This window comes from Peromyscus leucopus, chromosome 2 (genome assembly GCF_004664715.2).
Source record: "Peromyscus leucopus breed LL Stock chromosome 2, UCI_PerLeu_2.1, whole genome shotgun sequence".
Taxonomy (NCBI): Eukaryota; Metazoa; Chordata; class Mammalia; order Rodentia; family Cricetidae; genus Peromyscus; species Peromyscus leucopus.
This window is the reverse complement of record NC_051064.1, coordinates 44,110,133-44,133,291: the sequence shown is the minus strand read 5'-3', so window position 1 is coordinate 44,133,291 and position 23,159 is coordinate 44,110,133. Positions and strand designations below refer to the sequence as shown.

General features: G+C 41.3%; 1 protein-coding gene across 6 annotated transcripts in view; it reads right to left on the bottom strand.

The window, feature by feature from the left end:
* Positions 1 to 4,566: 4,566 nt before the first annotated feature.
* Positions 4,567 to 23,159, bottom strand: part of Map3k7 (mitogen-activated protein kinase kinase kinase 7) — a 70,387-nt gene continuing 51,794 nt past the window's right edge. For 2 of the 6 annotated variants that reach the window (XM_028872746.2, XM_028872747.2), the window contains 4 exons: positions 18,050 to 18,155; positions 11,589 to 11,650; positions 11,089 to 11,204; positions 5,619 to 8,482 (listed from right to left, as the gene is read on the bottom strand). In XM_028872746.2, coding sequence (XP_028728579.1) covers positions 8,302 to 8,482; positions 11,089 to 11,204; positions 11,589 to 11,650; positions 18,050 to 18,155 — 465 coding nt within the window. In that variant the 3' untranslated portion in view covers positions 5,619 to 8,301. Of the gene's footprint in view, positions 4,915 to 5,618; positions 8,483 to 11,088; positions 11,205 to 11,588; positions 11,651 to 18,049; positions 18,156 to 23,159 lie in introns of those variants that run through there. The other 4 variants (XR_003734863.2, XR_005090810.1, XR_005090809.1 and 1 more) reach the window with 4 other exon arrangements.

Here is a 23,159-nt window from a genome sequence, read left to right as displayed (position 1 = left end):
GTAATGTAACAACAGAAGGTTCTCCTCTAGGGTCCTTGGCCTCTCCAGCCAAGAGTACTTGGCTATGTTTATAATACCAGGCATGAATTCTTACCTGTTAAGCAGGCTTTAAGTTCAGTTAGACAGATGTTGGCTACCCCATGATGTGTCATTATTTCACCCCCAGGAGATGTCTTGCTGTGCTGGTCATTGTGGTATGTAGGCTTTATAACTGGGTATGACTGATTGCTTTTCTTCCTTGGCAGCTTGCATAGCACTTTCTTTCCTCAATGACGTTTCCAGGTCAGTTCCAATTCAATTCCTCCAAATCCTGTGTCCAAAGTGTGTGCTGTCTTTAACAATAGAGTCTTACTTTTAAGTTCTGGGAGGTAACAAAGGGCAATGGAAATAGCCTATAGTTTTGGGGGGTCTCTTGGACTCCCTTGATCAACAACTGGAAGGGAAGTTTACCATGCCAGGCACAGGACTTTTTTTTTATTAGTCCTGTGTCTCTTGGAGGAAGCATTACCATCCCATGTAGCAGAACTTTCATTTAAGCTACATATATGTGCTTTAAGTAAGCTTATATGTTTCCCTGAAGCTTTTTCAAACATCCTTAGTTTTACCACTTCTTCCTCCCTTGGCTTCTAACCTCTCCATCTTTGCAATTTCTTCCTTCATAGCACCTGTGTCCTACTAACCTCTCTCCCCACCCCTTTCTTGAGCTCCTTCCTCCTCATAGTCCCTTTTTACTTTTCTGGCTTCTGAGGCTACTTTTGGTTAGACACTCACATCTCAAGATTTGGAGCTAGGATCCACAAATAAGAACATGTGGCATTTGTCTATCTGGGTTGCCTCACTCAGCTCCATTCATTTACCTGAAAGCCTCATTATTTCATTTTGTTACAGCTGAATAGCATTGCATTGTGTGTATGTACATTTTCATTATGCATTCATCAGGTGAATACCATTTAGGTTGTTTTCATCTCCTAGCTCTGTGAAGAGAGCCAATGAACTTGGCTGAGCAGGCTTCTCTGTAGTAGGATATTGCAACCTTCAGATATATATACCAAGGAGCGGTATACACATCCCAAATCTTTATTGATTGGGTGGGGCCAGATCTCCCACGTACTTTCTCAGGGGTCACATGTTTTTATGCACAATGTTTCTCTTTTTCTCCACTGTACTAATGTCTAGGTCCTTGGCAGGCTTCAGCTTGGATATTGCTTCTTCAGAGGGTTATACTCAGCTTTTTGCTCCTATTATTTTCTCTCAGGGTGTCCTATGCTTTTCCTTCAGGACATGTATCAACACTTGTAATTATAGGTTTGTTGATCTGCCATTTATTCTTTCTCCACACTGAAAGCTCCATAGTAATAGGGACACTGTTAATCAACTGTATATTTAAGCAGTACTTTGACAACTGTATACTAAGTATTCACCAACTGTTTTTTGAGTTAAAGAATCTATGATTGTTTACCTCCAATGTAATGATATGAATGGGTAGAAGTGGGGGCTTAGATGTGTCATGTCATGTAAAAGAGTTAGGAAAAAGATTAACTATTTTTAATCCACTGAGTTACATAAAGGTCAAGGATTTGGCTCTAGATTTGAGTTCTATCCACATTGGAGTTTAAACATAGGGAAGAATGCTTGCTAAAAAAAAGAATAGATAAAATAGAGGCCAAATCATAAAAAGGGGAAAAAACCTCTAATAAACAATCACCTACAGTTAGACCAGTGGCTGTTTACAGATGGGGTCTTGAAGGGGATAACTGATAGCCTCATTATATAGCTTAAGATGGCCCCAAAGTCATGGTAATTGTCCTGAGTGTTGAGATTGTAAGCATATGCACACACTTAGCACTGATTATTATCAGTGTCTCTTTTTTGTTGCTGACAAAATGCCCTGGCAAAGCAACTTGGGAAAGGGAGTGTTTATTTTGGCTTCACAGTTCCAGGTGAGTCCATCACAGCAGGGAATATACATTGGCAAGAATTGGAGGCAACGGAGTCACATTGAACCCACATCAATAAAAGCAGAAAGTCCACCTTCTTGTCCTCCATTCTGGTCACTCCAGGTTTACTCTTAGTCCTACAGCCTGCCCACAGGAGTCCCTCTTCCCAGGGCACTGCCATCTCCTAGGGACTCTGCCTTTTGGTATGAAACTAGGGGGACCCTAGTTCTTTCCTACTATTGCTCCTTTGGCCTTCATTAAAAGCCCATCTCAATTCCTTTGTGACAGATGTCCACCGACAGAAACTCTCTACCAGGGATAACATTTGGCTAAGACCTAGAGTGGGCAGCAGCAACCAAAAAAGGGCACACTTACCAACAAGGAGATCATATAACTACACCAAGAAACATTTAAAATGTCAGATGCCTAGATCCCAGCACAAAACCACAAACAAGAATAATCAAGGCAATATGCATCCTCCAGAAGCCAGCAACCTGAATGTACCCCAAGAAAAGCTATTTGCCTGAAGTACAAGTTTTAATTTGCATTGCCCTGATGGCTAAGGATGTTGAATATTTCTTGTTTTTTAGGTATTTGTTTTGTCTTTTGAAAACTGTTCAGTTCTATACCTTGTACTTTAATTGGGTTGTTTTTTTCCCTTAGTTCTTTATATATTCTAGATACTAACCTCCATCAGATGTATAACTGGTAAAGATGCCTCCCCCCCATTCACTCACATGATGGTGTCCTTTGCTGTACAGAAACCCTTTAGCTTCATGAGGTCCCATTTATAGTTGGTCTTAGTGCTTGTGCTGTTTGTGTCCTGCTCAGAAATTCCTCTTCTGTGCCAGTAACTTCAAGCCTATTTCCTATTTTCTTTGTCAGACTCAGGGTACCTGGTCTTATGTTAGGGTCCTTAATACATTTGGGACTGAGTTTTGTGGAGGATGATAGATGCGAATCTATTTGCATTCCTCTACATGCAGCTACCCAATTTGACCAGAAACATTTTTTAAAGGTGTTGCATTTTCCACAGTATTTTTTTTTTTTTGTCAAAAACCAAGTATCTGTAGGTGTGTAGAATTGTATGGATGTTCAATTCTATTCTACCAATCCACCCCCCCTTTTTTTGGGGGGGGTCTGTTTTTATGTCAATACTATACTATTTTAATCACTAGAGAGCCCTGTAATACAACTTGAAACCAGTTCACTTTTTTATTCAGAACTGTTTTAGCTATGCTGAGTTTTTTGTGTTTCCATATGAAGATTGTTTTTCAATTCTTGTGAAGAATTGTGTTGGAATTCTTATAGTAACTGAAGATGAGGTGTATACATACACATCTAAAATTTAAATAACTTTAAAAAATTACCTTTGCTTGTCAGAAGACAAATATTTAGCATATGTGAGGTTATCATTGGTCACTGAATTAGGACAAAGAATTCAGTTCCTCACTTGGAAATCTAAAATCACTGGGAAACATCTACTCATTTCTCAGAAAAGCTTCACTGGAAAGCGGCCTTACGGATTTTAGATGACTCAGATGATAACAAAAAACTACAATAACTGATATGAACGGCAGGCCCCTTAAATAGTAACTCAATTCTGGCAGGGCTGCATGGCAGGATGGGAAACAGCAGAGGCCAGGCATGAAGGCAGGCCACAGATGGCACTTGTGCGAGATATAAGCCAAATGCTCTAAAGCTCTTTCCATAGCCACTGAACAGTTCTGTATATTATTCTGTGATGTAGTAAGTCTTTCCTAGATGAATACATTTTGATTTATTGTATTTTCTTTGTATGCATGTTTTTTTCTGAATGTATGTATGTGCACCATGTACATGCTTGGTGCCCTTGGAGGTCAGAAGAGGGTGTCAGGTCCCCCTGGAACTGGAGTTATGGAGTTGTGAGCCACCATGTTGATGATGGGAACTGAACCTGAGTTCTCAGTAAAAGCAGTAAGTGCTCGTAACCACTGAGCCATCTCTGTAGCCCCCTTTCTTAGGAGTTTTAGCAAGCAGGAGGCACCTATAATCTAACCACAAAGAGAAGAAAACACCCTTAAAAAAGCTATACTAACCAACAGTATATACTAAAAATGTAATATGTACCTACCAACATGCTACTTCCCATGACTATATACAACTACAAATACATACTTTAACATACAAAGGCAGGGGAATTTTGTGAGCAAAGGATTGAGATTCTGTAAAAACATGAAAATAAGATGATTTAAAATGTTTCTAGCTATGACACTGTACAGTGAAACAGGACATATTAAGCACATTTCCATTTCCTAAAATCTAGGTACCCCTCAAAGGCCAACACAGAGTTTCAAGTATTACCAGAAATGACTTAGAAAGTCCTCCAAAGGAATTAAGAAACCACTCAGACTGAAGGCAAAAACTTAAAAAATGGAATCCACAGGGCAGGATTTCATTTAAGTGAGACCACAGACAATGCAAATTCATCTTTACAATTAGACCAGTGGTTGTCTATATGGGGTCTTGAAGGCGACAACTAACAGCCAAGGGCACTGGGGAGCTTATACATGTGGTAGACATATTCAGGATGCTGGTTGCTGGAGTGGTTTCAGGTGTATGTATCTGTCAAAACTCAGTAAACTATACATTTAAAATGTATACAGTTTATTGTATATAAATTATGCCCCAATTAAAGACTTCCTAATAAGCAGAAACAAAAATACCACCACCACAGAAATAACAAAGCACGACCATAGCTTACTTCCTGTGTGCTGGGCAGGTCTTCTTTCAGTTGGCCCAGGATCTTCTATTTGTACTTCCATTTTGGGCACTTTGTCTTTCAGGTGAAAGTAAGTGAATGCCAACATTGAGGCACCCCTAAATTATGTGGGAACTTTATAGCATAGCAGTCATTCAGAACAGATATCTGGGTTGAGGAGGTGGGAAAATGTTTCTTCTGCTGATAAGTGGCCAGTCTCCACATACGTGACTTCACCTAAACAGACGGAGAAGGTAGAAAAGTAGATCCGGGCACTCCTCACCTTGAGGAGCCCCAACCCTCAGCATCTTACAGGGGATCCTTCTACTGTGGGGCTGACACAAACACGGAGCTTGGCATCAGTAACAGTAACAGCTTATCAGTAAGTACTGAAGAAACAAGGAAACTAATGGATATATTAAAAATATGTGCACTTATCTATAAGCTGGAACATTACTTGATAAAAGAGCAAAATGCTTACTGTAGCTTAGAAAAAAAATTAAGTAAGTTTGTAATGAGAACAGTCACTTTTATGCTGTCCTTCATTAAAATGAAGGCCCATGAAAACATAAAGAGTATTTTTTTCTCACTTAAATAATAGTCTGTGTGTGCCACAGTAAATATGCACCATCTGCATGCAAGAACCCTTGGGGAACATAAGGAGTCAGATCCCCTGCAACTAGAGTTACAGAGGGATGTAAGCCTCCATGTGGGTGCTGGGAACCGAACCTCAGTCCTCTGCAAGAGTAGTAAGTGCTCTTAGCTGCTCATCCATCTCTCCAGCCCAATGCCTCGACCTCTCCAAAGCATCATGATTATGGCACAGCAATGCTGAGTATCCTAAGAAACTGGTGTTTCAGTTATTAGTCTGTGTTAGGTAAACTCCACTGGCGCAAACCCCATAGCTCAGCTGCTGAGAGAAGCCAGCTACCATCTCTACATACCAGCCTGAAATAACAATCTGAATTTTATTAGAAACAAAAATAAATTGAAAAAGCCTCCTTTAGTTACATAATATGCACAAGAGTTTCTACATCACATCATTTTACAAGAAATTTCTGAATAACAGGAGTAAAAGTAAAACTTACTATGTGAAGAGGAGTCACACACACACACACACACACACACACACGCACACACACACACACACTGAGGAAACAAGCCTCCCTGTAGTCTCTGGCTGTAGCAGGAGATGGAACTAGGAGCATGACAGAAATCGAAGGAAAAAGACTTTTGCTACTTTAAAAAATACTTCAGCAAAAAGTAGTCGACCATTTGTAAATAACTTTAAGCAGAGCTTTTCAGTATGTAGGGTAACATTCTTAACTGAATTTTATTCAATCCGGGAACACAGTTTTACTGCTGAGGGGGATTTCTCTCCACATTACACAAACTTTGCTTCCTTTCCTGGAAAAAACAAAATGCAAGTAGTTTCTGTGCAGGGACTGTGATTCTTGGCCTTCACTTGGCAAACCTGTCTGCCTATCTGGTACTTCCATCCAGAAAGTTAGGCTTGAATAAACTGTAGAACAGGAACTAATGACACATCCGGTTCCTTGGTACCTTGGGTATTGGACGGTTTTATGGATAGAGACATCGAGTAAACTGGTATGGATTCAAGTATGTATGTTGTCGTTTTAATCTTCAGGGATAGCGAGAACTTTAAAAAAAAATCTGAGTGTTGCAATGCACTTACTTAAGGCTGTCCAGGACCACTACAGTATTGGAAGCCACAGGGAACTGACCACAAGCAACTGCTTAACAGTCTTTTGCCATTGGTACCATGAGTAAATTTAGTATTTTCTTCCATTACCTGTTTGGATACTTTTATCAAGTGACTGCTGATAAAATATCCTTTTAGCTCTAGGATGACCTTGCAAAATAAATTTCTGATTAGAACTGAGATTATAACCATGTACCATGAAATCTAATGGAAAGTCAAACTCAGCACTCATATTTCGAGATACTTTTGACATGCTGCCTAAAAGAGACCACACCCCTGGGGTGCAATACCAGATATACGCATAGGCAGCAATGTCAGGGAGATTCTGGTCTTTGGCATCTCAGTCTACAGTTATCTTATTTTCTCTGTCATTTTTATTTCAACTATTAATGCTGGGCTTAATTTAATTTTACCTGATAGAATTTGGGAACGATAACCTTTATTTAAGTGAAAGAAGACACTTAGCTCCCAGGAGGAAGGCACATGTTACTATAAATTGCCCTATACCTTTATTTGTATACAGAAGGGATTCATTGTAAAACTCAGAGAGGAAAAAATAATGGAAGAAAAGTTACCTGATTCAGCATTTTAAAGAACAATTTTGATAGCTTCTTGTGCTCCTCTGAAACAGAGAAGGAACATAACAGATGTCTAAGGACCACAGCAATCATGCTTTCAGTTCCAAAGTGTTCTCTTTACAAACATGAACACTATAAAAGCAAGACTGATGGCAGCCTTAGTTAAAAGACATTCTCATACTGGTATCAAAATGTAGTAACATGGACTGAAAAAATAGAGCTTAGGGAATTTTTTTTTCAATGGCATTTTATTATTTACCTTTAAGTTATTTTGAAGGTTGGTAGTAAACTTAATGTTAACAATATAAATATTTTCTTTGTAAGTGCTGAAATTCTCTTAAAAGCATGGGAAGGTAGCAGTCATTCCAGATCGGACTTCAGAGAAATCAATCCTCCCAATATCTATGGAAAGTGGGCTTTCACTTCATCTTCCTTACTCAGGTCTCCTGATTTGTCTGCTTATTTGCTATCATAAGCAGACATGCCTTTTTGGCTGGGCCAATCATTTATGTTTTCATTATTTTTCAATTTTCTTCAAATATACCATAACATGATTCAATAATTGTTGTAAGGATCATTTAAGCTAGACCATGTTCTTTCAATTTCATCTGATACTAATATTAAAAGTCAGAAAAGCTTCTGTTTCTACACAGAACTGAAAATCCTTAAGGCATACAAAAGAGCACACATTCAGTATCTCATAAACGATGTTCAGCCTAAAGAAAATCACTAAACTTGCTTTCATTAAACACAGCTGCCACCACTTACCTTTAATATTAACAGATGGAACTATGTTTCATATTGCTTCAGGATGTGTTGGCACAAAACCCTGTCTTTGAACTCAGCTTAAACGTTCTGTACTTCCGTAATGTACCACCAGTTATTTATAATACCCTGTCTTTACATTGGTGCACACCGGCTTTTGGAAAATAGCAGACTTTTGAGATGAGCTCTAAGAAGAACATCCTTGAGGTTCCACCTTTTACTACAGAGAAAAGGATGCTTGCACACAGTAGCTAGTGTGATACCCCACCTGTCAGCTAGCTCACACCAGGAGCATGCATATACAGCCAAGTTTACTGCATGTGCTCTGAAATTGAGAACTCTTGCCTTTCCAAGTCACAGGTGCTATCATCTTATGCAACAAGCCAGTGGACTGTATATCCACCATAAGAAGAAAATAAATGACATACAAATGCAGCAAATATAGGCATTTGGCATTCAGAACACGCCAAAAAGCTAACACTCATGAACTGTCATAATGGTTTGTCTTTTCTTAAAAAAAGGTCTTTGCATATTTTAAAATGTAACGGTCCCAGAGAGTCATGAAGTGCCTTGTCGTTTCTGCTGTTGGCTTCTGATGACCTCTAGTTGTTTTTTGCATTGCTGGTAATAAGTAGAAAGGCTTTTGTTTTCATCTAAAAGCTTTTTATGTTCCTGTACCAGACGAGATGTATTTTGCTGGTCCTTTTCATCCTGGTCCAATTCTGCAACTAGTTCTTGCCTAAAAACAAATTACACAATAACATTACACATGGTGGGAAGAGCTACACCTTTAGCTGATGAAAGAAACTCAGTTAATGAGAACTTTTTCTCCCTACCATTGTGCAAGTTAAGCATTCTACTCCAATACAATCCTAGGACAGAATGGAAATCACCACCCACTCTTCTACAGTAACCACACAAGAACCATAGTCCTTTCAGTAAGTACTTAAGGCAATCAGGGAAACAGAGAAATCACTGCAACATTTCAAAAAACTTTATTTGATATCCTCTTCATTTGGTAGGGAGAAAAAAGGTTCCATCCAGTTCCAGGATGGTAGAACTGTGTCATAGTTCACACCCCACTTTCACATGCCATTATATTTTAGTCCATATTCTGAAGTCACAGTCCTATTTAACTACAGCTCCAATGGCAGTAACAGAACATCTGCAAGCTAAGGGAGAGATTACACCACTTAAAGTTCTTTTCTGCTCTACAACAGCAAGAAGAGCATCTATAAATATTTTCAGGAGATCCTTATTCTTACAGACAGGTCAGCTTCAACTCCCTCTCTTCGGAGGATATTGAGAATTAGCCCCTGAAGCAAGAGACTCCCGAGTGTAAATGAATAATGAGGTCTTATTATTCAAAGTAGCTTCCTGACATTTATTATTTAAACTAAGTATTCAGGTTGGTGAGATGACCAAAAAAGGCATGAGTCACCAAACCTGATGCTGAGTTCAATCTCAAGAACTCACACAGTGGAAGAAGAGAATAGTACCCCCAGCTGTCCTGTGACACTGTCCACATAATAAATAAACTAACTAAAAATTTAAAACAAGTACTGTGATCAAGTGTCATAGTTTTCACATTCACCTATATCCAACATTTGTATTTTTTAAAACAATTATTTATTTTTATTTGATGTGCATTGGTGTTTTGCCATGGGTGTCGTTGGGTCCCCTGAAACTGGAATTATAGACAGCTATGAGCTACCATGGGGGTGCTGGGAATTGACCCTGGGACCTCTGGAGGAGCAGCCAGTGCTCTTAACCACTGAGCTATCTCTCCAGCTCCCCAACATTTGTGTTTTGTTAACAGAGAATTCTTCTTTCGCATAGTTAAACGTGACAAGGCAGGTTAAACACAGAAATACATGCAGGGCTCCTCCCCAAACACAAAATTTCAGAAGTTCCATAGCTATGCCTACAGCTTCCAGGCCATAATATTCAACTTCCTATTTGAGATCTTCAGGATACCAACTTAGATTCCTTTAAATTATTATACTATTTTCCTCTTTAAAAATTATTCTTTTGTTATGACATTTATATTATTGTGTGTGTGTGTGTGTGCACAGTGTGTGTAGGTCAGAGGACAACCTCCTTCCATCAAGTGGGCTCTGGAGATGGACTTCATGTCGTCAGGCTTGGCTGCCAATGCCTCTACCCACTGCACTACCTCGCTGGCTAGAGCCTCCCTTTCTGAAGCACAAGTACAGATGATTTCTTACAAATTACTCTGGAAAATAAGAACTTTTACTCCAATGCAAGTTACTGTAAGAATTCTATTTCCATATATACATTTATCACAGTTCTTTCTACAACATTTATTGTCATTCTTCACAAGTCTAAAATTTCACAAGGTTCATGTTTACGTGAATACCAACCTTCTAACCAAACCAAACCAAACCAAACCAAACCAAACCAAACCAAACCAAAAGCACCTGTGTGGAAATAAGCAGGAGTTTTTAAATACAGAAGGGAGGCAATTTCTATCGCTCTTGAAAATCATAGGTGGCTATGAAATTACCCCTAAACACTCCCAGATACAAAAATAGAGCCTGCTGCCAGTATCGCCGCTCTAGTCAACACACACCAAAAAGACCGGGAAAACTTTGCCTTTGGTCAAGAACCAATAAACCTTGTAGTGGTAACTCTAAATACCCTTCCACTGTTTGACTTTGACAACATAAACTTGGGGATGCAACCAAGTTTATTTTCCTTAGCACTACATGATGCCATCAAAAGGGTGTTTTGCATGAAACTGGTTAAAGGGTGCTTATAGTTTAACATAAATCTAGACGGAAATACCTTTTGTGTTTATTAACTTATTTTTTGAGAAGGGTCTCCAGATGGCCTTGAACTCACAAAGATTCACCTGCTTCCACTTCCTGAGTGTTGAAATTAAAGGCACATGTCACCACACCAGCCTGAAGATTTATTTTTACTTATGCACATGTGTGTGTGTGTTTGTGTGGGTATGTGCACATGAATGCAGCACCCTCAGAGGCTGGAAGAAGGCACTGGATGCTCTGGAGCAGTAGTTACAAATGGCTGTGAGCTGGCCACTGTGGGTGTGGAAGTGAACTTGGGTCCTCTGCAAGAACAACATGTGTGCTTTTAATGTACTGAGCCATCTTTCTAGCTCTTGGAAATGAGTTTAATGACTAATTTTAGGACTCTTGAGACAACAATTTCTCAAAGTCTTTTAAAATAATGTTTCTCTCTCTCTCTCTCTCTCTCTCTCTCTCTCTCTCTCTCTATATATATATATATATATATATATATATATATATATATAAATTCACAATGCTAGTACGTTTCTAACTTCTTTTGGAAAGGACTTACTTTCTCTGTAGTAACAACGCGATTTCAGTCTGGACTTTCATATACTCCTGTGCCATCTTACAATGCTGTTCAAACACTGCCATGGACTCTTTGGAATTTGGGCATGGTGCTAGAGGCTGGAAAGAAAGCAGAAATGTTAAAATGTGAACCTCAGTATCTACCTAGGATGATGGCGAAGGCAGGGACTGACTGACATATTTTTATAGCATTAAAGCAATGTAAGCAAAAGTAAGTGTGCTGAGGAGCCCACCAGGTTTCCCTGGACAGTGCCAAACCCTGGGCCACACAGAGTTAGACACAGTAACCTTGAGCCTCTGACCCTCTGGCTTCTGCTTCTCACATGCTGGGATCAGAGGTGTGAGCACCAAGCCTGGCAAAGCCATTTATTTTGATTGTGAAGTTGGCTGAAGGGGGTCAGCTAAAGGCATAAAGAAATGGGCAGGAATACACTGTGAATATCATGAACTCCCCCAGGAGGAAAAGCAAATGTGCTCCTTTACCTGTAGCTGGTGATCCAGTGTAAGATACGCCATTGGGATGGAGTTATCTGAGCCATTGGTATCTGGAAGCCAAGCATGCATTTTATTTATTAATTCATGAATGTAAGTATTCATTTGTTTTAACAATAAACAAGTGGGAAAGGGTATGAGATGTTATCCCCTCCAAATATTATTAAATAAAAGTTACTGTTATTGGTAATGAACAGGGTCTGGTTCTGAATACTAAATGAAAAAGGGGGAACATGTGGTCACAGATATTAAAATACAAGCTTATTCTACAATTTAAGTTGGCTCTAAACTGAATAGGATACTATATATTAAAGATCACAGGTCCTCCTTTAATTAAAAACAAAGAGACATGGCACACAGTCTCTATATTTTCGAGTTTAAACTCAGCCCTAACTGATCCTATGCAATTCAAGCCTACATCCCTTTCCCCAGGTTCTGTTCACCAGGAGCTGGATCAACTCTGTGGTGTCAGTCTACACAGGAAAGGTAAAAGCAAGTGTTCTGGAGTCTCCAGATAGCTTTCAGTTGACACAGACACTGTTGTGAGCAGCCCCAGCCTGCCCCAATGAGACACTATTGGTGAAAATATACATATGACATGAACAACAGAGACAAAAGAGGCATTTAGAACTCTGGCTCAACACCTTGTTCCAAATGGTTATATTGGTGAATTCAAGCCATTAGCCAATCTTATCAAAAGTACTCAAAGTATAGGTCTTGCTTGTTTCAAAGGAGGTAAAACTGCCCTCCCACTTCAAAGACTAGTTATGGGTTAAAGCAAGGTCATGCATGATGACAGTGGAGACCCTGCATGGAATCCAATGAAAAGCTGAGGAAACCAGATGACCCACTCAGACACTGCTTTCCACAAAACTCAAATGGGATGAAAATGATAGCTTCCTTAGAAGGAAGAATGAACCATCTTGAAAGTTTCCTCAATTAAAGCCTTCCCTCCCAGGGTTCTTCCCCTCAATCACGGCTACCTCTCCACTACACTGTACCAGCAAGTAGTCTCTGATGGGCACTTTAGAATCAAGTAGAATTTGTTGGTATTTCAAAAGTGCTGTGCTGGTTCAAACAATGAAAGCTTTCCACAAAGGGAAAATTAAGGTCCTTTATTGGATTTCATCTTTGTTCTCTAAAACCAAGGAGTGGCATTTCACTTTCTCATTTGTACCTAAGTTGGAATACCAGCTTCCAGTTTCTAATATTAACAACTGCTCACAAGATAGCATGGTTATTACTCCATGAAAGTTTATTTTCATATTAATTAAACATGACCTCTTCTCATGAAACATCAAAACTCACACTGTTTTGGTTAAGTAAGGCAAAATTTCTGTTTTTCCAAACATAATAGATGTTAACATTGTCCTTTCTTTACAGACACATTCCTTTAGTGGAAGTTGGAATGAGAACGGCCCCCAAAGACTCATGTATCTGAATATTCGGTACCCAGTTGGAACTGTTTGGGAAGAATTAGGAGGTGTGGCCTTGTTGGAGGTGTGTCACTGGTGGTGGACTTTGAGGTTTCAAAAGACTTGTGCCATTTCCAATGTCTCTCTTAGCATCCTATTTTTGGATCTCGATGTGAGCTCTCAGCTGCTGCTCCAGCACCACGCCTCCTGCCTGCTGCCATATTATCTGCCACGATGGTCATGGGCTCTAATCCTCTGAAACTGTAAGGTCTAGAGGATGCCTTGGTCAAGGCTCCTTATCATAGCAGTGGTAAAGTAACTAAGACATACTTCTGTGGATGCTTTCTTTTTCTTTCTGGTATGTGACTGAAGAGTATCTTGGGGAGCTTTTGCTATTATTAATTTTTAATTTACCCAAACTAGAGGGTACGTACATCCCTTGATAAACATAGTTCTAAATTACATGGCACAGAGAAAAGCTGTCCATTTAATTTTTAAAATTTAACTATAAACTTGACCAAACCACACTAGGTATCTACAAATACTGGAATCATATTTTACTTTGTGAAGACAGAAAGCTGAATTCTAAATTTCAATTTAAATGCTACTATTAATAATAGCTGATCTTATGGAAAATTCCAAATGGCTTCATCTTCCAAGGCTTAAGACACCACCTTCCTTTCTGACTTACTAAAACAAACCAAAATCTTCACTTAGCCACATGGAGCCTGGGGTCTGAGCCCAAACCTGTAGCCTTGCTCATGACCAGGGACCAAGCTGGTGCCAGAGCCATTCTGATCTGAGTGGCTGGGGCTTCCACCTGGAGCCAGGTTGTTGACTGGCCTGAGTTGCTGCTGAGGGCCATGTCTGGGTCTGTGGTCCAGCTGCAGTTGGGGTCTGTGTCAAAGTCTGTGGCCCCAGTTTCCAGTAGGGCCCACACGGACACCAGAGATCTGGGCCACAGCCTGTGGCCTTGATGGAGTCTGGGAAGCCATGCTGCAGTGGGGGGCCATACAGATCTGGATGGCTTATGCTGCCACCTGGGACATATCTTCTGGGCCCAGGTTGCTGCCGAGGAGCATGTCTGGGTCTGTGGCCCTATAATGGCCAGGGTTTGGATCGACATATGTGGCTCCTATTGCCACTGAGGGCTGTGAGGATGCCCAGGGTCAGGTCAGCCACCTGAGTCCAGGTTGGTGTCCGAGGGCCATGATGCCTTCGGGGCCATTAGATCTGAGTTTCCTGCACTGTTACCCAAAGCCATGGTAATGTCTGGGCCAGGGATACAGCTGAGGGCCATGTCTAGGTCTGTGGTCCTACTGCAGCTAGGGTCTGTGCTGATGTTCAAGGCTCCTGTTACCATCAAAGGCTGTGCAGATGCCCGAGGTTTGGGGCCATGTTGTTGTCCCAGGGCCATATTACTGCTGGGTCCTGTGCTGATCTAAGTGGCTTGTACTGCCACTTGGGGCAATGGTGACATCTAGACCTGGGTGCTGCTGAGGATCATGTCTGGGGCTGTGGTTCTACCATGGCTGGGGTCTGTGCTGAAGTACGAATTCCGTGCTGTCACCAAAGGTTACATAGAAGCCCAGGGTTGGGGCCTCAACCTGAGGCCTTGGTGGTGTCTAGGGGCCATGCTGCCGCCAGAACCATCTCGACCTGAGGGTCCAGTGTTTCCACCCAGAGCTAGGATGTCATCGGGCTCAAGCTGCTGCTGAGGGCCATGTCTGGGTCTGTGGTCCAGGTGCAGCTGGGGTCTGCATTGATGTCTGTGTCTGTGGCCCATGTCACCTCAGGCCCATAGGAACCATGAGAGGTGAAATCAGAGGGCCAGGTTGGGCTGGCTCCACCCTTCGCTGATGCAGGGAAAGCTGGCTTTGCTGGCTTTGCCTCTAGCTGGACACTGTAACACTTCTTCACAACAGGGGAGGAAGAACTGACCCTGAGGCCTTGGGCCTAGGAAGGCTGACTTTGCCCCCTTGTCTGAGGCAGGTGGCCCCAGTGGCTCAGAATAACCAGCTCAGCTACCACCCAGACCCACAGCTGGGCCCTGGGTTAGCCCACCCTAACACCTACCCCATCTAGGACCTGCTGGAGCTCGTGAAGGGACTGGTCCCATGGAACAATGCCCTCAGGACTTCCATCACTCAGGGTAGCCACAAGATCCCAGAAGAGCTCCAGTGAGGATCCAGTGATGATGGTGTACCAGAAACCAGAGGCCTTGAAGCAGACCAGTGATTCATTTCAATGAACATTTGCTAGTAAAGCTGACTGGACAAAAGGGTGTACTGTGTGACACAGCAAGGCTCCCAATGCCACCAGGACAAATGAAGAGGCAGTACTGTTTGCTTGCTTGCTTTGTTTAGATCTTTTAAATTTTCTTTTGTGGGGGTGTACTGCAGAGGTGAGAAGAGGATATAGGGGGATTGGTAGGGGAGTGGTATTGGGGTACATTGTGGGAGTCCGTTTTCAGGTTCCTCGTGGCTTTACCCAGCAGGTCCACATAGAGAGAATGATTAGGACCACGGGCCTGAGTGCAGGTGTCTGAGATGGTCTGCACTTGGCTGTGTTGGGAGGAGGTCTTTTGCTTCACCCCTTGGCGTCTCTATAAATACCATGGGGCAGAGACAGTCGGGGGCCATTGGAATAGGTTCCAGGCCCTCTCGAGGCTATCCTTTATTTCCTATCTGTCTATCTCCGCAATATAAATCCTTCTATCTAATATTCCTGCTGCTCGCACTCAAGAAAACTCTGGGGAGCTGTGGGGTTGGAGGGTAAATGCCCCACAGTACATGATATGCAACTCCCAGAGAATCAATAAAGAAGTTAAATTAAAAACAAAACAAAAAACCAAACAAAAACCCAGAGGCTGACATTCAGGAAACAACACCAACAACTGACAAAAGGGATTTCATGAAATTATAAAGCTTCTTCAGAGAAAAAAAAAGTTAAGCTGGGTGTAGTGGCCTTTAATTGCAGCACTTGTGAGGCAGAGGCAGGCAGATCTCTGTGAGTTTGAAGCCAGCCAGGTCTGCAGAGCGAGTTTTGAGGATAGCCAGTGACACTCTGAGATCCTGGCCCTCTCACAAACCAACCAACCAACCCACAAACCAAACAACCAACAACCAATCAGTTAAGTGAACAGAGTCTACAGAGTGGGAGAAAAGTCTCTGATGGCTGTATGCATGACAGAAGATTAATATTTAGAATATACAAAAGAAAAAAACACTCAAGAAATCTAGCACCCAGCCAATCAACTCAGTACATAAGCTAATAAGTCGAGAGTTCTCAAAAGATGAAACACAAATGGCTGATAAAGACATGAGAAAATGACCTGGTTAAAGCCCAGGGCTGATTAGGTTATAGGTCCTAGAAGGGACCCTTATGTTATCTTGCTAAATTAACATGTTGTCAACGTGCCTTCTAAATATTTATGTTTACATCTATAGGTTAGTGTGGTTCTCAGCCTCGGCTAGAGAAGTTGCAGTGGTTAATTCAGAGACTCATTACTGGTTCACGTGTTAAGTTCTCAACGGGACAGCTGTATCAACAGCCCCAAGGCTCAGCACATCACGGAGGAGGAGGAAAGACTCTAAGAACCAGAGGATCTGAAGGAGTGCTGTCTGATGGACAGGATGTGGGCATCACACTCATGAACCCAAAGCAGCTGTGACTACCTGCACAGGACCAAGCCAGTCAACATACCAGGAGGACTGGGAAGAGGCTCAGGAGGTCCCACCCTTAGCTAAGCAATTGATGGCTGCCTGGGGAAGGGGAGTCACAATCATTTTTCTTGGAGGGGTGTGGCTGTTGGTAGGGTGCCCATGCTTGGTGGATTATCAAAACCCACGGGTATCAGAAGCATTCACTGGATTCAGTGGGACATAAAAAAGAAGACACGAATGTGGAAGGGGACATGTTGGGGAGTGGGTCCAAAGGGGGCAGGATAATGGTGCTGGGATGGGTAAGATACACTGTACATGCATGAAATTGTCGAAGAATAAGAGATATTCCCATGGGGGAAAAAACCCGAAAAATGCTCAAGCTCACTAGCTAGCCATTGTTGGGGGGTGGGGAAAGCAAATGAGAACTTACAATCTCAACTCATCTGGCAGAATGGCACCTTATATACATTGCTGGTAGAAATGAAAACTTGTCCGGCCATCATAAAATCAACGTACAAGTTCCTTAAAGCACCAAAAGCAGAGCTATCTCTTGACCCAGATATACACTCCTGGGTATTTACCCAAAGGACTTACGTTCAACAAATTCCAGCAAAACTTACACATCCATGTTTACTGCAGCACTATTCCTAAGAGCCGAGTTACAGAACTCATGGGATATCCAACAACAGAGGAGAAGGAAAATGTGGTCTGCACACACAACAGTGTTCAGTACGTCCTTTGAAGGAAAATGGAGGCAACTGGAAACAAACTGAACTGGTCTAAGAAAAGTAGTTTGTTTTCTCTCATTTGTGTCTTTATATGACATGGAAGTAGAAGAGAACTGTCCAGGGGGAACAAAGAGGACTAGCTGGAAGGAGGGGGTGAAAGAGAGAGGGTACGGGTACAGCGGTATGTTCAGCACGCAGTATGTACTTATGTGAAAATGTCCTTACACAACACAGACTCATGTACAAGGAATACACACAATGGAAATTAAACACAAAACTGAGAGAGAGTTTGGGAGGCGTTGGAGTAGGGGCTGAATATGTTCATGTATGAAATACCAAATAATGTGTAATAAAAAGTAGAAATGGAGATAAAGATGATGATGGTTATTTTTTTTACCATTCTAGGAATTTTAATTACCGAAAAGATCCAACAGGAAAGATCATAATACAAAAATCATAGAGCTAAGTACAAGGACACATGATGTTTTCTAACTGGAAAAACCTATTTTCAACATATATGTTTAGTATTACCAAATAGTTGATTTTATAAACATGAAAATCTAAATAATTATGCTTGTTTTTGTAAGAATAATGCCTCTCAGTTCACTCAGTTTCATATTACAATGAGAAACTAAACTGGTTACCTGTGGAGTCATCGGGGGTCCATGGATGACTGCGAGCTGGCTTCTCTGAGGTTGGTCCTGAGGTAGTGATCATTCTGACACTAGGACTGGACGACCTACTGCTCACCTGGAGGAAGGGATGGAAGGAGGAAAAAGTGTCATTTTTTTTAAAGAATGACAAGACACACTTTCATATCTAGTAAAAGGCAAAAAGATTTTCATTTTTATTAATATAGGCCCCGAGACTCCTGAAAACGGAATTCTAAGTATATAATCAATGTATATCAAATTCTCAAGTCAATGTATGTTGAATTTGTACAGGACGTCTCTTCAACACTTACAAGGCTTGGACGAGAAAAGTAGAAATGAAGCCCATCAAGCCGAAAGAAGTGCCTAAGCTGTCAGTGCGAAGGCTCCAACCCAGAGCCCTTGACTGTCTGCTGTGTCGAGAGGAACTAGTAATAAGGCCTAGTAAGGAACTAGTAATAAGGCCTAGTAAGGAACTAGTAATAAGGCCTTGTAGGATGAGAGGTCCGGAGAAAGCCCTGCTTGAAGCTGAGGCAGGGAATGCTTTGTTCTCTGAGAAAGAAAAAACTAATAAAAAAATAAAAAAATCTCTTGACAAAGGCAGGTGGCAGACACCTGTAATCAACACTTGGAGGCAGAGGCAGGAGAATCATGAGAAGGAAATAACAGTGCCCCCTGTACATCCAGAAACCATTTCTAGAATTAATGGAAGACAGAATTGTGCAAATGTACATGAAAAGCATGAGAAATGAGACAAACCCATTCATCAAGTTCAACATGCTCATATACAGTCAAATTCCAGAAAATAGAACGGCCTCCAGAGGGAAAAGGGCAGCTATCGGTGAAGCTTCCTTAAGTCAACAGATCTAAAATTAGAAATGCTTTGAAACCTGAAACTGAGTGCTCACAAGATGCCACAGGTAGACACACTGTACCTAACTAACACCTCCTGTGCCAGGTACACTGAAACAATCAAATAAAATTACCTGCAGGCATGCTTATCGTACAGGGAAAACAAATGGGTGACAAATTCAGACCTGGGCCTCATTACCAAGGTGTCTCCATCATATACATGCAAGTTATTTCGAACTCTGAAAAGAAAACCCTCAACTAGAAACATAACTGGTTTCATGGGTCTCAGAACAAACATTCAAAACACATTCACAAAATACAAGCTACAGCCACAAAGGAAGCCGGAAAAGTAGATTTCTAGCTACACAGTGCCAGTAGCAGAATCACTAACAGCCCAGTGTAAATGAAGAATTAGATCAGAACAGCATCTGCAGATGAAGAGAACAGAAATGACCATCCACAGACTCTTATGATAGGAATTTCTAAGAAGAAACCCCACTTAACAAGAAACTTTCCCTTGACAAAAGGGCCAGGATACAATTAACTTGAAGAAAATTCTGAAGGAAAAAGGTGCTAGTCTATATAAATTGAAAACCATAAGTGAAGCAAACAGTAATTAATTCACAGAACTAGTAAACAACACAGCAAAATAATCTACAAAATAATAAAACCCAAATAAGCAAGAACATTGTTGTTAAAATGCCTCTGCTGTTCAGAAAGAGCGGAGGTATTAAGCAGGCTGGATATACATGTTAAAATCTCAAAGGTACTCACTAAAAGTCGTAAAATCTAACTCTTAACCGAGAAAAACAAATGTGATGAGAAACAAGAAATGTACCTATTAAACTTTAAAGAAGGCAAGAAGATAAGAGAGGAGGCTCAAATAAGATGGAGGAAATTTATAAGTAAAAGTAACCAATATAAACTACAATATTATGTATGAAATGAAACAGAGCAAACCCCGTAAGCACAGGGCTGGAAAACAGCATGGGGGTTAACTGCTTCCTGTCTTCCAGAGGACTGCTTTCAGAGTTTGGATAACAGTCCTGAGGAGGTTCACAATTCCAGCCCCAGGGGATCTGAGGCCTACTGTGGCCTTTTTGGGGACCCCTATGTGTAGCATGCATATGCACACACATATATACAGACACACACAAGCGGAAAAAAAAATAAAGCCCCAACTAAATTAAAGGCCTGCACCACCACCGCCGCCTGGCTTCTCTCTCTCTCTCTCTCTCTCTCTCTCTCTCTCTCTCTCTCTCTCTCCTCTCCCTCTCCCTCTCCCTCTCCCTCTCCCTCCCTCCCTCCCTCCCTCCTCCCTCCCTCCCTCTCTCTCTCTCTCTCTCTCTCTCTCTCTCTCTCTCTCTCTCCTCCCTCCCTCCCTCCCTCCACCGCCTGGCTTTTCTCTTTCTTTCTTTCTTTCTTCCTTCCTTCCTTCCTTCCTTCATTTTCTTTTCCTTTTTTGTAAGATTTATTTTATGCATGAGTGCTCAGATCCCACTAGAGATGGTTGTGAGCTACCATGTGGTTGCTGGGAATTGAACTCAGGACCTCTGGAAGATCAGTCAGTGCTCTCAACTGCTGAGCCATCTTTCCAGCCCTAAATGTGATTCTTAAGAGACACACCTAATTTACTGGCAGGATGACTTGTGGGTAGGAGCACTTACTGCTTTTCTAGAGTACTCAAGTTAGGTTCCCAGTACCTACACCCAGCAGCTCACATGTGCCTATAGCTCCAGCTCCAGGAGATCCAATACCCCTTGCCTCTTCAGGCAACTGCATTCTTGTGCACATTCACACTTCCCATTAAAAAATCAAAATCAAAATAAAAACAAAAAAATGTGAAAAATTAGAAAAATACTAAGTTAAATAGAAAAGACAAACCAGGTAAAAAGCACTCAAAATAAAATATCTATATTAATATTAGAGAATATATTTTAGTGCCAAATTAAGAAGAAACAATAATGTACGGTGTTCTAAGGCAGGGAAATCTTGGGGATGTAAGAACGGAAAGTAACCCTCCTCCTGAAGTCCAGCCAAAGCCTCTCACCAGCAGAGAAGCAAACGTCCAAAGACAATCAGCAGTGTAAGGCCCTTCTCTCTCTCTCCCCGGCACCAATCTTGAGAGTAACCAAATGGTATACAGGGCTAATGCTAAGACAACTGTGCCTCTCCCTCATGCACACCTAAGGATATCTTACTCTGATATTCTGAGACACACTCAGGCTGCTTTCTTCTGAGAGCTTCTCATTCTCTTAACCCTATGCCTAAGCCTACATTAAAGATATCTTAAAATCTCCAGCACTACTTTATTGCATTTGCTAGTCCTACAATGTTTCCAGTATCAGAACTACCAATCCTGGTCTGGCCCAAGCTGATGCCCCTGAAGCCTAGAGGAATTAATTCTTCAGGAGCTGAGGGGGCAGTGTGGACCCGTGTCTCTGTCCACTCAGAGTCGGAGCTTCTGCTCTGCCACTTTTAGTGTCTCAGCTTTCAAATAAGCCCCAAGACACAAGAGTCAAATGAGGGTCCATTAAGGGTCTTGACAAAAGAACAACTTTCATTAAGTGGTGGCTGTGAGGGAGTAGAAAACACAGGAAGAGACCATGTGGCGGTGTGCAGCACTAACCAGTCCCTCCCTAGTTCAAAATCATGTCTATAAGGCATCTAACTGGGTGCTATCATGGGGATGCCACCCCACACCTGCTGCTTAGAGTTTTGGTTATATTTATAGTGAGTTCCTACATAAACTTGGGCTTTACATTATTATCAAAGATTCCTCAACACTTTAACTTCAGGGACAGAGAAAAAACTAGTAAAGAAAATCTAAAGTTCTCAAAAACAACATTAACAATACTTTTTAGAGTATCTGAAAAAATACACGGCATAAATAAAATTAGGTATGATTTAACATTAGAAATTATTTTGTGCCAACCTATGTTACAGCTCACAATTAGGGAAAACGCTGTATTACAGAATCCGCTTTTCAAATCTTGCTGGTAGAATGCCGATGGCCCTAAATGCTAACTATTATAGTTCATTTGGGTTGCTTCTTCCTGAGACATTTCCAGGTTACCCTCTTCTGACATAAACTAAAGTTCAGAGATGCAGAGCAACAATGGACAGAAATGCCATATGGCCACCTGAGGCAGCAAAAGAATGCAAGCCAATGTAAACTCTAGGGGTGAACTGCCAGCAAGAGACATGGACCATAACTGGCCTTTGACCAGAATCTTATCTCTGTATTTATGAAATGGCATGGGGAGTGATTTTACAGACAAAAAAAGCCAAAAAACAAAAAACCCAAATCTTAGGCTTCTATGTCTCATCAGGTAGACAGTAAAATAACTGCATTAAGTCAATAACTTGCATGTTTGGTGCTATGAGACACATCCTTTTAGAACCTTAGTTACTGCAGTCACAGAAGCACAAAACAGAGACGCAGTGCACTTTGGGTCATAGACTTTAAAGCAGAGATCTAAGTGTCAGTGTGGACTTAAGACAGGCACTTCCTTCCTCTAAGGCAGTCCCCAGTACCCAGAACAGTTACTGAAATGCTCTCCAACCTGTACAATTCCAGTCTGCAATTTGCATCACTACAGCATTTTGTTTTGTGAGATAGCATCTCAATATATAGTACACACTAGCCTTGAACTCAAAAGGACATCAGGAGCTTTTATCGACTGACACATGCCCCCATTTTTCCCCCAACACAGAGATAACAGAATGCAAGATTGAACTGATTTCCCAGTACTATTTTCATTTCACATCTGGATAGTAAGAATGCTACAGTGAGGACAAAGAAGTATTACCAAAAGCTCTGTATAGAGGAAGGCTGTAACACAGACCAGCATCTACTGTGTGTCTGTACTCCCATTCCACAGGAACCCCACATAGTGGGTGTTACAGTGCACAGCTGCATAAAGACTGCTGAAGCTCAGGACAATTAAGGAGTATGCTGGGCTCATACCGTGTCTAACTCTCTAGACAATGGTAACTGCATCACTATGGAATGGCAAACGTATACTGGATGGAATCCTAAAAGGGATGCGTAGATCTACTTTACAGTACATCATTTTAGTGAAACAGGAAGGTTCACCTAAATGTTTAAAAAGTAAATGTGTCTAGTTACCTGTCTACATTTACCATTATGGTATTTATTATGGGTTAGTCTTACTCAATGATATGGTAGTTAAAGTTCATCATTACTGAAAAACTACTTAAATAATGAAATTACAGATAATGACAAACT